At 37.5% G+C, this 17,737-nt stretch overlaps 1 protein-coding gene across 3 annotated transcripts in view; it reads left to right on the forward strand.

The window, feature by feature from the left end:
- cib2 (calcium and integrin binding family member 2) overlaps nt 1-11,633 on the forward strand; it is a 48,957-nt gene extending 37,324 nt beyond the window's left edge. For all 3 annotated transcript variants that reach the window (XM_067435861.1, XM_067435862.1, XM_067435860.1), the window contains 4 exons: nt 2,366-2,477; nt 6,342-6,489; nt 6,685-6,880; nt 10,778-11,633. In XM_067435861.1, the coding sequence (XP_067291962.1) occupies nt 2,409-2,477; nt 6,342-6,489; nt 6,685-6,880; nt 10,778-10,799 (435 nt within the window). In that variant the 5' untranslated portion in view covers nt 2,366-2,408 and the 3' untranslated portion in view covers nt 10,800-11,633. The remainder of the gene's footprint in view (nt 1-2,365; nt 2,478-6,341; nt 6,490-6,684; nt 6,881-10,777) is intronic.
- Nucleotides 11,634-17,737: the final 6,104 nt, after the last annotated feature.

Genomic DNA, 17,737 nt, shown 5'->3' on the forward strand with positions numbered 1-17,737 from the left:
TGTGAGATCAGCTTCTTTTATCCTTTTTTGTTTGTTTATTTTTCAATGTTTATTTTGTTTGTGTGTTTTATTCATGCTTGCTTTTATTTTTTGTTGTTGTTTATCTGTTTATTTTAGATTGTTTTTAGAGCCTAGAGGAATGTTGCTGTATACTTTGTGATATCAGCTTCCTTTGATCCTTTTTAGTTTGTTTGTTTATTATCGTTCTTTATTTTGTTTTGTTTAATTCAAGCTTGCTTTAATTTAGATTTTTTTTAATCGGTTTATTTTAGTTATATTATTCTACTTAGTTTTTTGTTTTCTTTTGTTTCTGCTTTCTTTTGGTTTGGTTTTGCTTAGTAATCAACAAGCATAAAAGATGATAAATATGTTTTGTGATTTGGTGCATTGGTGTTAGTTGTTTATTTAATCGTTGCTTACACAAAGCTACATCAGATTTCTCCATCATCCTGTGTCCCTGCTGTACTATCATCTATGTGCAAGTTTTTTATTATCATTACTGCTGCACAGGCCTATTACAGTGTCCACTTTCCTCGGTCTTGTTGCCTTGCTCAGAATGAGTCATCAGTTCACTGTTTTCTGGCAAGTCTCCAGATCTCTGATCTCTGTGAGGAACAAACAGACAAAACGGCCTTAGTCAAGAGCATTGCTAATTCCTCTTACAATGAGTGCATAATTATGATGGGCTAGTGTGAAATAGTTTCACAGTATTTGTAAAATGCATTTAGTTTTATATCCATTGTAGTAATTTCTGATTTTTTTTTTGTTGTTGTTTGTTTATTTCCTTTTTCATTTGTATTATTTTATTTTATTAGCTGTCATTAAGTCAACAAAGAAACAAAACAATAAATGAGATGCTGTCTTGTTCGTTTTTTGTTTTGTTTTGTTCTGTCATTGCATTGCCAAGCAAAACAATATAAAATATTTGTTTTCCTTTTGTGTTTTCCTTTTTTGTTTGTTTTGCTTTTTTGTTTTATTAAAGGATTATCCTTCAATATATTTATTCTTTATTATTATTTATTCTTTAGGATTATTAGGAACACCATACTAATACTGTGTTTGACCCCTTTTGCCTTCAGAACTGCCTTAATTCTACATGGCATTGATTCAACAAGGTGCTGAAAGCATTCTTTAGAAATGTTGGCCCATATTGATAGGATAGCATCTTGCAGTTGATGGAGATTTGTGGGATGCACATCCAGGGCATGAAGCTCCTGTTCCACCACATCCCAAAGATGCTCTATTGGGTTGAGATCTGGTGACTGTGGGGGCCATTTTAGCACAGTGAACTCATTGTCATGTTCAAGAAACCAATTTGAAATGATTCGAGCTTTGTGAAATGGTGCATTATCCTGCTGGAAGTAGCCATCAGAGGATGGGTACATGTTGGTCAAAAAGGGATGGGCATGGTCAGAAAGAATGCTCAGGTAGGCCGTGGCATTTAAAAGATGCCCAAATGGCATTAAGGGGCCTAGAGTGTGCCAAGAAAACATCCCCACACCATTACACCACCACCACCAGCCTGCACAGTGGTAACAAGGCATGATGGATCCATGTTCTCATTCTGTTTATGCCAAATTCTGACTACCATCTGAATGATTCAACAGAAATCGAGACTCATCAGACCAGGCAACATTTTTCCAGTCTTCAACTGTCCAATTTTGTTGAGCTTGTGCAAACTGTAGCCTCTTTTTCCTATTTGTAGAGGAGATGAGTGGTACCCGGTGGGGTCTTCTGCTGTTGTAGCGCATCTGCCTCAAGGTTGTGCGTGTTGTGGCTTCACAAATGCTTTGCTGCATACCTCGGTTGTAACGAGTGGTTATTTCATTCAAAGTTGCTCTTCTATCAGCTTGAATCAGTCGGCTCATTCTCCTCTGACCTCTAGCATCAACAAGGCATTTTCGCCCACAGGACTGCCGCATACTGGATGTTTTTCCCTTTCCACACCATTCACAGATTGTCTTGACCAAGACCACACCCCTAAATGCATTGAAATAACTGCCATGTGATTGGTTGATTAGATAATTGCATTAATGAGAAACTGAACAAGAGTTCCTAATAATCCTTTAGGTGAGTGTATATTCGTCAGTAAAAATGAAACTGTTTGAAAAGCAGATTCATTCAGATAAATGTCAAAATAGGGCAGAAAATACTATCTTGACTTCCATTTCAGGCAAACTTTAATTTGAAATTTGACACTTACATATTGTACATCATTGTACTTTTTTATAGGGCCAGTTTGTTCATTCTCATTTTGCAGTAGTGAATAAAACTAATGAGGTCTGATTCAAAGGATGAACTAAAAGTAAGTCAGAGAAACAGTAATAAACTCCAGTAACCAGTTTTCACTTTTTCTGCATTGCAGCTTGCATGGAAGATACCACGAGCTGGCTCCACATTTGGTTCCAATGGACTACACCAATGACCCAGATGTTAAAATCCCTTTAGCTCTCATTGTCAACATGCCGGAACTGAAGGTAATTCTAACAGTTCACCACTTTGCCATTTACTGCTTTTGTGATGCAGCAAAGTTCTAATTGGTCCAGCTGCGTTCAGAGATTTCATCTCGTATTACTGCACTGGAATGGTTTACTGTTTGTATCAGTTGTCTGTGTTAACTACATGGAAATAAACTTGCAGTTCGGATACAACAGCATAAGGGGTGCAGAAATATGCCCGGACACTTGTTTTGGCAACAGAATACTTGTGCAATGACCTTCTCTGCACTTTTAGTTTATATCAAATAGACACTTGTTTTTATAGGGCAAAATTGGTTTTTAATGACCATGCTGGCTGGGCTGTTTATATGACAGCACAAGCGGTGAGAGCGAGGGATATTACACCACTTGTGAAAGTTAACGCACCATGAGACGGTGCCGTTTCAGCAAATTATGTTAGCGCTTTAGATTTTCCATGGTTGTAAAGACGCATACGTTTAATCAGACTAAAGTTTCAAGGGATCGTTTATGGTATTAACCAAAAAGAACATTAGCTTTATGCTAGCATGCAAGTCATAATAATGTTACATTATAGAGGAAGTGCATTATTAGCACCATTCCTATGCTGGTTATGGTCAAAGTGCTGATGGATTTCCTTTTTTTTTTAAACCAAAGCCAACTGTATTATATTTGATACTCAAATTTCTAAGGCCTCTTATTATCAACATGATCAAAACTTGGCTGAAAACCCTGTTGTGCTCAATCTTCTACATGCATTCTGTCGTCTCATTGAGAATGTAAAGACATCCCCCTTCAAGTCATGGTACGTGTGACTTTTTGCTGCGAAATCTTTACTGATTATTAACATTATGAAGCTTTTGAGGAACGTTAATCTCCGTTGAATTGTAATGAATAGGTTTTCCCTCCACAAATACAACAACAGAGATTTGATCATAAATCTAAGCATTGACAACTGATATGATATGCATTTTACATACAGTACAGTAGTCTGCTATACTGTTATAAATATTTGCATATGATTTGTATTAAAAGCTATCAGAATTTAATTTGACTGTTTGGCCATATACATATCAGCAACTGTACCAAATTGCTCTGTTTAAGACTCTGAATTAGATTAGATATGTATTCAATGTTTTTAATATTTGTCTAAAGGTTGAATGAAATGTTTGATTTAAAAATAATTCAGACTATTATTCAGTCAGTCTTACAGGGTAAAAAAATAGAAATCGAAGTCTAGAAATTAATTATTATTATTGGTCGTATCGCTGATCTGATCTCACCTTTCCTTTTTCTGACCCAGCCCTCGGTCAGTCAAAATTTGTCAGATGTTACAGCTCCAGAATGAGCCCCATTATGTGCCCCGTGTTGGAACATAATTTTACTGCCCTTTAAAGCTGTCAGATGGAAGAAGGAGCTATAAACCCAACCCTGGGAGGTGGATGATACTGATGGAGACCACTCAAGCTGGGATTGATGGGACTACGACAGCTTCCAGTTTCAAAAGATCCTTTAAGCCTTTCGAAACATAAATCCCAATCCCATTCAGAGTGTTTTGACATTATACAAGGACGGATGTTCTCTATGCTGTTGTTCATGATGCAGCCTAACCTAATTTTCTTCGATTCAAACGAATGAATCCAGTCTGATTTCAGAATCTGAAAGTTCTGTTTATATGAACTCTAAACCTTGCAAACTGATTCCATATTCATTTACATGTGCATTACATGTATTTTAAACAAAACATCATGTTCAAGAAGCCACTGCGATAATGTCACTGAAGTTGCCATGAGCATAACATATAAAAAAGAAAGAATGTGTCAGAAGTAAAATATTCATTAAATATTTAATGTTAATTATTATTTAAATATTCATTAAAGTTAAATATTCATTAAATATTTAATGAATATTCAGTCTCCTGCACTGACCAGTTCGTAATATCTAAGACCAATATTGGGGAGAGTTTCTTTTAAAAGTAATGCATTACAATATTGCATTACTCCCTAAAATAGTAACTTTGTTACTTTTTTTAGAAGGTAATGTTGCATTACTTTTGGGTTACTTTTTCTCACCTGGGCTAGGCTTGCTTGTTTGTTTTTTAATAATAACAAAAAAAAAGGTTTTGGCAAATGTAAAGGCCCTTTTACGCCTCAGACTGAAGGAAATTCAAATTCACGCCTGTTTAGTAGAGGGCACTTACAAGGTAACAAGGGCATTAAAGACTGCATTTGCTAGCGTGCCTCTTGAGGCTAACATGCACAGCTCTTACTAGCCTACATCTTTACACTCACCCACACTAAACTTCACTCCCATCTGGGTCAACAGCAACAAATGTAACCAGTCCTACTTGACCCACTCTGAGCAGGATTCAAAGCGGGGTCTCCGGCATAGGAGGCTAACAATGACGCTAACGGACGCAGTCGCTAGTGTGTCTCTTGACATCAGGGGAGTGAGGTTTACATGCACTGCTCTTACTGCTCTACGCCCATTACACTCACCCCCTGAACCTCACTCTAATCAGGGTCACGGCACCAAATGTAACAATTCCTACTCTACCCGCTCCGAGCAGGATTCAAACCTGGGTCTCCGGCTAAGGAGCCAGGTATGCTAACAAGGACGCTAAAGGCTGCTAATGTGCCTTTTGAGGCAATGAGAGAGAGGTTTACACGGACAACTCTTACTGCCTTACGTTACTCTTGCTATGGCTCATACTAAGGGTTAAGTACTTGAAAAAAGTGTAACTTGAGTTATTAAACTTTGGGAAGTAGCAATTATACAGAAGTTTGAGCTAACAAATTTTTTTTTTTACCTCAAATCCTATGTGTAACCTTGCTATTTTCTGGATAGTCTCTTTTGACTTGGACCAGAAAGTAACCACCTTAGCAACCACCTTGTAATGCCCTAACAACCATAAAGAACATCATGACAGCTATTTAAATGCAAAGCGCCACTCACATTCCAAAAATGTAAAAGTAGTTATAACCATGCACAGGATGTTGAGTGGTGAAATGTTAGAGTTGATCCTGCTCTGCTGTGTTCATGCTACTGTTCCCAGAGGTGTTGAGTCAGCTAGTCGCATAGGGCATAAAAATTCCTTTAGGCCAATAGCCAGTAAGAAATATATGGGCACCAGTTTGGGGAGTCAGCCATTCTACATTTTATACATGACTCACTCAGCAAAACTCCCTCTGCTGCACACATGCTTATGTACAGCTAGGGCCAAATGCAATCTATAGACGTTTTTACACATTTCCCTACTAATTTTAAGGGAAAGATTTTGTAAAATATTTCAAAGAATGATATGGTTTTATAGGTTTTCCGTATTTTTATTTATTTTTTTAATAGTGATACCATGATCCTTTTTTGTAAATGTTTACATAAAAATCCTAGTTCTATTCAATTAAAAATTACAGGTTTCCATAAGAACATCAAGATATATATGTAGAGAGAGTTGTTATTGTTAACTTAATCTAATATACTATTAAATATGATTTTCGGTAACTCAAATAAAGCTGAAATTTAATTAAATATTAATATTAGATGATTAGACATTTCAACTGACATACGTTTAAATTGATATACTAAAATGACTAAAACTGGAGTAAAAATGAACGGATGTTGAATAGAAATAGTTATTGTTCTATTTAATTTCCATTTATTTTTACTTCAGTTTTAGAAAATAAAATGTAACAAAAATGTAAATAAAAATTTGCTAAAACTTAAACTAAAAAAGCCTATTTATAATATTTATAAATACTTACAAGGGTAACTATGGAGACAAAGGCAAACAGGAACTAAACACAGGCACAGCAGGACAAAATAAATGTCCAAGAACACAAAACACGGAATTGTGACAGAAGAAATCTCTCAATTTCTGTTTTCTAGGAGAATCCATTCAGGAATCGGATTGTGGAATCGTTCTCCGAAGATGGCCAGGGGAACCTCAGCTTCAACGACTTTGTGGACATGTTTTCGGTTCTCAGCGAAATGGCTCCTAGAGAACTGAAAGCCATTTATGCTTTTAAAATATATGGTAAAAGTAATTTTTCATTACCTCATGTACAATACGCTAGGACAAAAATATAAAATAATTTACAATGTGATTGTAACAATGCACAGTTTTGGAGGTTGCAGTAAAAATGTATATTGCAATATTCATAAACAGTGCAGCAAATTTACAACATGAACTTATCTGTAGTTAACTCTTATCATCATGTTTTGTTCCTAGACTTCAATGTGGATAATTACATCTGCAAGGAGGACTTGGAAAAGACTCTAAACAGGTTAACAAAGGAGGAGTTAACACCGGAGGAGGTTAACCTGGTGTGTGAGAAGGCCATTGAGGAGGCCGACCTGGATGGAGACAGCAAGCTCTCCTTTGCTGACTTTGAGAACATGATCTCCAGGGCTCCTGACTTTTTAAGGTACGAATATTGGTAAAGGGGCTTGTTTCTTCAAATGTATGCTAACAGAGTTTGATTTTGCTGCTGTAGTTCTATAAATTGTAATTGAAAGTTAGGCTTTTGGCAGTCCAATCTATGCAAGATGGTGGAGAATGCGGGCAGTATTCTTATTATAAATATTTTATTCACCACTGACATACTGTATATTGATTAAAATAGTTCAAAAATTACCCTTTAATGCTCATTTGAGTAGTGTTAGCTTAGCAACATGCTAAAATTAAACGTAATTAAAATGTTTAAATGTATAGAGTTGCTTCGGTTAACATCCTGCTTTAAGGCTGATTTCTACTTCTGCGTTGGACCTACGCCATATCCTATACACCTTAAGTTATGCGTTGGTTTTCATTTATACGTTTGCGTTGCTGTCCGCGTCAATATGCAATTACACATGCAGACTGCTAGGCATGTTGATGGTAACCCCCAGTCTCAAGGCAAAAGAAGTGACTTGTTTACAGTACACTGTAATTGCATTCGTTTGAGACGAGCCCCAAGTATCAGCAGTGATGGTGGCAGATAGCGGCTTTTCTTGCGCCTTGAGTTGTTGTATGTAATACAAATTAAGCATCTCTAGTTGATTAGTAGAGTTTCATAAGAGGCGATCTGGCACTGGAATGTGTTTGTGAAATCATGCAGAGTGCTCGTGGCTGTTTTCAATATCGGTGACTGGTGCACTGACTAGCGCTTCAATCGATCGCTGTTGCGGAAACTATTCATTCGGTTGAAATCACAAAACAAAATGCACCCATTGGTATGTGTCCCTGTTCTTGATATACAATCACGGATTAACATCTTTGGTTTTAATGAGAAAATAAATATATACACAGCAGATATTTATTCACTAAAATAAAGAATCTCTGCACTACAAAATATTGTGTTATATAGCAGATATATACTGTAGGATGAAACTATCATTTCTGGACACACACACTCCTATAGCAGATTTATTTATTATAGACCTGTGGGAGGGGTTCTGGCAGACCAATCACGGCGCTTGCGGTCCACATAGAATTGACGCGTTGTTACATTTTTGGAGAGGTGCACGTCCGAGGACGTCGTAGGGTACACGCGCCACACAGCCTACGGCATACACTCGACGCAGAAGTATAAATTGGGCTTTAGAAGCCACTGCTTATGTAAACTTGAGATAGCAAGGCAGCTCACTATGTACTTACTAGTTTTGCAAATTAATAATGCAAAATTTTATTGGAAGTTAATGTACTGACATCAGAAATACTAAGTCCTTGAGTGTAAGGCCAGTTATGCTAGTTGCTAACGTCATTATTAGCACTCTGCTCTGGAGGCACACTGCTATAATTTGGCTACAGTGTGCTCAAATATGCTTTATGGGGCAAGAGTTCCTCTGCTTGGCTTTTACAGGCCTTTTTGGACTGCCCAGCTGTATCTCACCAACCACATGATTGAGAGGGGCAGGAAGGTTTTGTACTAGCATTTGGGGACCTGGAGGCCAAAAAAATCTAGAATTGCTTTCACCAGCTGTCAGTCTAAGAGGGAATTACTTTCTTAAAACACTCATAGAAAGTTAATGCTTTTAGCATTCTTCTGACTGTACTTTTTGGTTAAGTTTTGTTTATTCATTTATAAAAGCACATTTAAAAACAACAGAAGTGAAAACCAAAGCCCGACTACAACACCAAATACAAAAACTAAATGGACACATTAAAATTGAACAATCTCAAAAAGATTAAAACAAATAAGAATAACAATGTGTCATTAAAGATAATTTAAACAGAAATAAACAGGGAAGATCTAATATGGTAGAAAATATCTTTCCAGAGTCTGGGTGCACCCACTGAAAAATCCCAGTCACCTTTAGCTTTAAAATGTGGATGAGGGACTAAGGCACACGCGTTTAGCTGTATACGTATACATTTTGTACTGTATCAGTGTTTCATCCACATGGATCTGACGTTTTGGTAGCATAGAATCCAATATTTTCTGAAACCGGGTCCCAAAATGGATAAATCTGAAAACGACAATCTTCCGTTTTCATGTGTACAGCGAATCCGTATATTTTCTGAAACGGTGATGTCATCACACTACGTCCAGCACGGTGAAAGAGTTAAAGGGTTACTTCAGCGATTAACATATGGCTTTGTATCAGTAGAAACCCTGGAGTATATTTAAATGTTCGTGCTTCTCCCTTTTATATCCCCCTGAGACGAGAGATTTATGCATTTTATTTCTGGAAAAATTCCTCTCGTGACGCAAATTGACGATATTTGCGTCACGAGAGGAATGTTTGCCCAGAGGCTAAAGACTACAGCCAGCAGAGGCATGGGGAATGGAGATCACACTTACAGCACAGCTCAGCTACAGGCATTAATTTAAACAGATGCTAAGCAATGTAAGTGTTTTAACTTCTCAAATTAATTTCTATGAAAGTTAAGCTTCCAAAGGCATGAACTGAAAACTAGTTGTGAATGTATGCCGCGAATGTGGTCGCGATTACCTCAGCTCTCATCACGAGAGCTCATCAACTCAATGTAATCTGACTCCTAATCTGAGTCTGCTGTGAAACTCACGCGGCAACTCGATCGTTATATTGAACACATGTTCAGTATTTAATTGTAGGAACTCAGTCTCTGTAATCCAGTAGTGGTGGCTTTGGGAATGGCCTCACAGGGCAGCGAAGCATTCTGGGAATTGTAGTCTTTCATCCCCATGAGACAAAAATACATTTTCTGTCTTTTCTCAGTCTAGAAAGCACCAAATTAAAAAATAATTTCACATTTCTACTACATTAATGACCCAGTTTAAATACAGATTCATCTTCCCAGCGCTGAAGTACCCCTTTAAGGGATACAACTACAGGCACTGGGGATGCGCACATCAATATCGCGTCATTTAAGTACTGTATCTGCATTATTGTAGGGGTTGGGGTAGGTGTAGACGTTAATAAAACACACCTGTTAAGTAGCAAATGTATTTATTGTTCTTTTATCGTGAGATTTTGCCTCACCTCCTACCATTGCTGTACCCCGTCTAGCCACAACTCTTCTTCTCCGTTTTTAGTGTATTTCTGTAGCAGAATTACAGCGCCACACACTGGCCTGGCATGTATACTACATCGTTTTTAGTCGGTTTCAGTTATCTCGTGTGGACGCAGATATTTCTTGAAACAAGGGGAAAAAAAGATTGGATTGGGAAAGCTCTGGCTTCGTGTGGACGGGGCCTAAGAAGAGTAATCGAAGAGATCACAACCCTGTATGTTCTATATACACTACAATTCAAAAGTTTGGAGTGATTAAGTTTCTTTTTTTAAATAAATTAATATTTTTTTCATTAAATTCAAGTTTCTTTAGTGAATCAGGGGCAAAAACAATGAAGGCAGCATGTACAAACCAACAGGCACAATTCAAACTTTGTGAATTCCTCCTTTGCTGTTTTAAACATTCATTCAAGTGACAGTAAAGGTTGACAATTGTCCGTTTAAGAGAATGACACCGTACTTCCCCCAAGTGACGTATGCACAGGTGGTTAATGTCTATTGTTTGAAGATCTATGACAAAGGTTTGGAACTCAATTATTTTTGCTTTTCGATCTGGTGGAATTCCAAATTCAACATCAATTTTGTTATCAAAAGCCATCTGCTCCCCATATCGGTTCTTCTTGAATACTTTTTAAGTTACCAATGAGACCGCAAAATTGCCTTGAATGGTTAAGGCTGTGAAACACGAATCCTAAAATATACACCCAGGCTTTGTCACTTTTTTTGGTCAGATAAATGATACTTTAGGGGCATGAAAGGGCATAACTCCATTTTGACTGCATAGTCCATATGCTTTTACCTCTATTCTAAAATGCCATTTCTCTCTTTGTCATCTTTCTGTACTGCAGCACCTTCCATATACGAATCTAAAACGGCTTCAAGGGAAGATACCAACGCTGACGTTCCATGATCAGACTAATCCACATTGGAGGATAAATGTCTGTTCCTTTCGTTTTTGCACCGGAAGCACACTAGACAGGATTACTGACAAATGCATGGCTGTTTTTTCATGAACAGAACTTTGGATCAGAAATTCCTTGTGTTTTCAGAGAGACGAAATGGAAAGGTGAGGTCTTTTGTGGGCTTGACCCACACACCTGCTCCTGGAGTAAAACTAATGCGGGAGTAAATCACTTCAATGGGCTTCAACCAATGTCCGTGGCACATTGGACAACATTTTGACTCACTCTCCCATTTCTAAAGACTCTAACTTGGGATCAAATAAATCATGGGACAGTTTTCAGGAAGGAACGAACAAACTCGACAAGAGAGTGAGAGAGAGGGCTAAAAGCACATTACTGGCGTCAGCACCACTGAGACAGTGTTTTCTACAGCTATGCAATCTTTCTCCATAAAATGCATGAATTAGATTACGTTCCCCACCTTTTCCCGTTCCCTAATGTTTCTACAGCTTCGCCATTTCACAATCTAACTGCTTATAGTACTGGAGCATGACGACAATCATATCTAAATGTTCTCCAGTTGAACTAAGGGCTCTGTCATCATATATTCTCCTATTGTCTTCTTCTCTGCCATTTGCTCTTCATGTATTTGTTCCGCCTGCAAATCCCTCTATCCCTTCTGTCCTAACTTGAGGTGTTAGCGTCAAACTGTTTCTTTTCTTTGAGGTTTTTTTTTCAGTATTTGATGTGATAGAGGGCATTTAACTTAAATTTTAATAAAGGTTTTCTGTCAATTGTTTAATGGGTGCATTTGTTTAAAATGTTTTCGGGTTAATGCCTAATTTTGGTGACTTTAAATGTGTATTATTTAACCCTTAAATGCATGAATGTTTCTCCAATTATTATTATTACATAATTCGGGTCTTTAGAAATCAAAATCGCCGGTAGATCAGGCTGGGTTTACCCAATCTAATGTACAACAAAACTAAGGTACAAATAGTATCTGCCTCTATTCATAAGTGTAAATATCTTCTAACTATGTACATTATGTAGCATATTTAAAGCTAATTTTAAGCAGCCGCACTTTTGTAACCCCTGTCCAGGTTGTCCTCCTTTCGTTCTAGTTCAAACGCCATGCAACTGCAAACCAACCAGCCTTAACAATAAAGATGGGCCAACAATGATTCTCCAGCCAATCTGTCGTATTCCACTTTAATGACTTTTAAAGCTGAATGAGATCGTTAGGCGCAGCGCTGCATCAGCACCCGTATGATTATACACATCGCACGTTGAGCTCGGTAAATCTCCACCCAGAGATGCACAGAGCTGTCATTGGCCATATTAGTTCAGCTGACGATTTACTGGGTCAGCTGCTTCCTGTCCTCTTAACAGCGTCCAATATTGATTCAAACGCATTTTACTGTTTTTGCAAGGAGATTGTTTAAGATGTAAATGTATATGTTGTGCTTTCGTTTTTAGGGATGGGTATTTTTTTTAACTTAAAAAGTGTGTTCATGCTGCCAATTTTAGTCAACTTGAAATGTGAAGTTGTACTAAGTGACAACTATATTTTATTGTTATGGGTGTAAAGTACAATAAACCAATCAGAGTCTCATCACCTATTCCCTTTAAAAGCCAGTTGAGCTTGCACCATGGCGGATTCGCTATTAACATGGCTGCATTTGCGAATGGAAAGACCGAACTCTTCCCCAGAGAGGAATCCTTTTATTTGTAATATTTAAAAATGTTTGTGTGTGAAACAAGAAGTGTGTACGTGTGATGTGCACCCGCCTATAGGTGCATATTACTAATACACAAAAACACAAAAAATACTGCGCTATTGACTTTAGACCGGTTTTTTGTTGGTCAGTAGCGCAGTCGTTTTCAGTTGCCTCAAAGCAAAGCATCAACAACGCACCTGAACACGCCGCATTTTCAGACCATCACGCCTGTGGGCGAACAGATGGACGCAAGTGCATTTGCTATTTAAACAACGTGGGCGCAGGATGTGAAAATGAGAACTGCGTCGGGCTGAAACGATCAAAAAACACGCCTGCCGTCGCATTGCGTCGGGTGTATTACGGGCCTCTTGTGTTTCCAAACCTGTATGACGTTCTGTCTTTGTGGAACACAAAAAAGGTGATCTGAAAAACGTCTAGTAGTTGTTGTCCATACAATGAAAGTTAGTGGGGTCCAATGTTTTAAAAAAAAATTGAAAGGATTTTGGGGTGAACTATCCCTTTAAAGTCTAATAAAGCACCTGTTATCTACAATGGTTATAATTTCTCGCATTGTTTTTATTGTTAGACATTCTGTGAGGTACACGTATCCTGAAACAACTAAAACGGACTTTAAAATAAATAAAAATGCACTTGGGCCTTTGTTAATTGCCAAAAAGATCCCATTTGCAGGGCTTATGTAACCACGAAAATGGTTCTCAGACATAAAACAAGGCATGCCTGGGTGGATTGGTGAGGAACCGTTTTAGCGATATCACGGCGGTGTGCGGTCATTAGGGATAAGGCCGTCTGCGCTAATATGCAGTTAATTCCTCATCCCGTTACCTTCAACTCCCTTTATGAGGACTGTATTAAAAACTCCAGTGGGATGTAAGTGCTGATGATGCGCCTTCGTTAATTACGCCTCTCACCCTGAGCATCTGCTGATTTAGATGTGCTTCTGTTCCAGTCTGATACAGCCACTCAGGCTGCTGACAGTAATGTAGGCATTAGAGCATTGATTCTTCTGGATGTAGAGCATAAAATAGGACGCCAGCGCGACTCACACATGCGCGGTGGTTTGTGCACACACTCGGTGTGCTGACCTTGGCTGCCCTCTAATCTTATTAGCTCAGAGATGTCTGCCAATATGGCATCCCAGGAGTTTCTAAACAATCCATTTTTGTGTTTTTTAAAGCCAGTTCGATAAAAGGGCAAGATATAGCAGTATTACTGGATGTGTTTAAGTAATGGCTTTTTTTTCGGGAATGCTAATCTCCTGATCAATAACTGTAAACAAGGAAACGCAATACATTTGTTTGATTCCGCAAACACAACATCCTAGGTGTTACACAATGCCTTTACATCCCATTTTTTCACTTTTCACTTAGCCATTAGCCTTCCGAAAGTCCTTTTGCCACTGTAGCCATATGTTAGCGTGATTTAGCATAGCATGTGTTTCTGGATCCTTGGTTGCAGGTTATTTGCTACTGTCTAGAATGGATACACAAACATGGACACACCGGAAGCAAGGTAAAATTTCCCGATAAAATAACAATGAATACATCAGACAATTATCCGATTGTGTTTTAATGCAAATACAGTCGTTTAATGACACAATGTTGATGTGCGCATGCTCAGTGCCCTTTGCTGTATCCCTTTTCTTTGAATGAAAACAAATGCTTACTACTGTCTGAGTAGTAACTACATTTTATGAGGAATGAAAAAAGTATGTTCTATATGGTGAATGCATGTAAGATTAATGCAGTTCAGACGCACTGTATCTCTCTTGTTGTAATTGTCATGTGACCTTCGCTTCACCGCCATTCTCCTCCTCTCTCATGGCTTCATGGGATGGTAAATTGTCTATCGGCAGAATTAGCTCTTTGATGTAATTTTTGGGGAACTGTTTTATAAATACTGTGACATACTATTCATTTTACATACTGTTTTTGCCTCCTAGTAGGGAAGTATGCATACGAATGTAGGGACGGTTTAACTGGTTAGCTTAGCTATACCCTGCGGGTATATGCCATTTTTAATATACACACATTTTGTTGACCGTCTTCTTTCTTTCTTAAATCTGCCTGAAGTTACACTGTCTGTGCAATGACTCACTTATTTACGATTCCTGCTCCCCACAAAAAGCAGATCAGTCACTGCTGGCAGCTTTATTGTCCCCTTTTACATGAAGATCTTGTCCGACACCATTTGGTCCCTTGAGTTTCTGCGTAAGTGTGCAAATCAGTCTTGCTTCTCCAGGGAGTCAGAAAGGCCAGTATAAATTTCTTCCAGACATTAATCACATGTGAGTATATCACCTCTACTTGGATCTACACCTCTATATGGATTGAGGAAGTTTCTTTGTGATGTGCTTAAGTTTCTAGGAAACTATATTAATGCTGTGTCGTTGGGCAGTATTGTGTGGTTATGCATGATTACTATGATCAATAGTCCTATATTTTAAATCCATATAGTTAAGTCCACAGTTTAGCTTTTATAATAAACTCTATGAGCCAATTGAAGCAGAACATTAATGCTCTTTGGTTGTTCTTAGACCAGTCACGGTTGTTTTATGTTGCCCAAGTTTATTCTTCTACAGGACGTAGAACAGTGTTGTCGAGACTGTTCATTTGAGTCTAAAAAACACAGTTTAAAGGGTTAGTTCACCCAAAAATGAAATTTATATCATTAATGACTCTAATGTTGTTCCACACCCGTAAGACCTCCGTTCATCTTTGGAACACAGTTTAAGATATTTTAGATTTAGTCCGAGAGCATAGGTACGCTATGCTGTCCATGTCTAGAAAAGGAATTAAAAACATCATCAAAGTAGTCCATATGTGACATCAGTTAGTTAATTAGAATCTCTTGAAGCATCGAAAATACATTTTGGTCTAAAAATAACAAAAACTACGACTTTATTCACCATTGTCTTCTCTTCCGCGTTTGTTTTCAAACCTCAAATAAAGATTCAAACGATCATCAATCAGCGGACTGATTCATGATTCGGATCCCCAATGTCACGTGATTTCAGCAGTTTGGCAGTTTGACATGCATTCCGAATCATGAATCAATCCGCTGATTCATTACCATTTGAATCTTTATTTGAGGATTGAAAACAATCCAGAAGAGAAGACAATGCTTTCGTAGTCAGAGTCGTAGTTTTTGTTATTTTTGGACCAACATGTATTTTCCATGCTTCAAGAGATTTTAATTAACCAACTGATGTCCCATATGCACTGTAAAATTTTGTTTTGGGTTTTTGTTGGTTTAACTTAAAAAGGTAAGCAACCTGGTTGCCTTCAAATTTTGAGTTTATTGAAATTAAAAATTTGAGTTGATACAATGAAGGAAATTTGTTTAATAAATAGAAACTCAAAATATTATTGAATCTGAACCACATAAAAAACTAGATAAATCATGAAAATAGCGCTATTTGGCATGTTTCACTGCGTCATCAGAAATGCTTTAATGCTTCAATATTTTAATAATATTTTGATAAAGGTTGTCGAATCTCACACAAAAAAAAAATAATTGTATTAACTCAAAATTTAAATTTCAATGAACTCAAAATTTTAAGGCAACCAGGTAACTTTTTTTCTAAATAATTTTTTACAGTGTGGACTACTTTGATGATGTTTTTATTCCCTTTCTGGACATGGACAGTATAGTGTGCATACACTTGCATACGTTCTCGGACTAAATATAAAATATAAAAGATATACATTTCATTTTTGAATTTTTGTCATATTATATTTGTAACTATCTATTATTAAATCTGTTCTAACTACTCAGACATGTTTTAGTTGCTATAAATGTCAGTCATAAATTGAATAAAAACATACAAAGGAATAGGCCTACACCTGATTTAATCATGATCTTGTAAGCAGATTTTTTTGTTGTTGTAGAAAATAACGACTTTCCATCCCTTAAATATGAACTTTCCAGGAGGACTTGAATGCATTATAAGTCTAATTCATGATATCTAGTGCCCGAAATAATTGTGTGAGATATGTTCAGACAGGCATAGATGTATTTAGCCTCAGTAACTTGATTTAAACTACTGCATGTGTGAAGTGTTTCTATTGGAAATCTGTCATTCGACACTATTAATCCTCAGTGAAAGTCCATTAAAGAGAACACAATGGCATCATGGTTCCAGCAGTTGCACCAAGTCTCGTAAAGGCAGATGTGCACCTTCACAGATGGTCTCTGTTATTGGCAAGTAATGTAATTTGGAAGACTGTAAACTTTAACAGCTTCCAATTCCCACACTGTGTATTAATAACTGTATTCATGGTCAATAAAGTTGGAATGAGACAAGAAATGTTGTGCAGGCCTACTAGTGGTAGCACAAAAAAAACAAAAACAAAAACAACTAAACCTCAAAGTAAGGCCTCAAATCTTGACCTTTCAAAATATTGACATTTTATACATGCATTAAGTGTTTATCTACTTTTCAAAAGAGACATGCTTTCACATCCCTAACTGAATTGCGATAATATCAAATATGATTCAACATTAAAAAGAATTAGGGCAGCCAGCTATTATTTCGGGTGAGACATGTAGGTGTAGTGACATTTGTCTAGTCTACCCCATCCACACAGCTCATGTCTGATTATATTTCTTCCAATGGTTAATACTCAGATGTTATCTGATCCTGATCTCCACCCCCATTGTGAAAAAGTTGAACTACTTTTAATATACTTAAAGGAACACTCCACCGTTTTTAGAAATAGGGCTTATTCAACTTCTTTCCTATATTTAGATATGTGGGCAAATGCATTTTTGTCTCAGTGCATGCATTGTTTTAGTTTAACAGGGTTGCCACTAGCTTAGCTTAGCATAATAAATGGAATCCTATGTTGCCAGCTAGCATGCCCAGAGTAAAAGTGATCAAAAATAGCAATGCAGATTAAGACTAGGCGATTTCCTAGGCAGATATTGACTTAAGACTATATTATGGGGAAGCACAGGCGAAGCACTGCTACTTGGGCGCAGGGATATCACGGCTCGCATCCTCACGTCCTCCGGCTGTTGAGCGATTGCAATGTGTTGCGTAATATCACTGCGCCCAGTGCTTCCCCATAAATTAGTCACCTAGTCTGAATCAGAAATCTAGAAATCGCCTAGTCTTAATCTGCATCTCTATTTGTACTCAATGTGAATGCGCAGGCCACAAGAA

The sequence above is a fragment of the Pseudorasbora parva genome, chromosome 25 (genome assembly GCF_024679245.1).
Source record: "Pseudorasbora parva isolate DD20220531a chromosome 25, ASM2467924v1, whole genome shotgun sequence".
Taxonomy (NCBI): domain Eukaryota; kingdom Metazoa; phylum Chordata; class Actinopteri; order Cypriniformes; family Gobionidae; genus Pseudorasbora; species Pseudorasbora parva.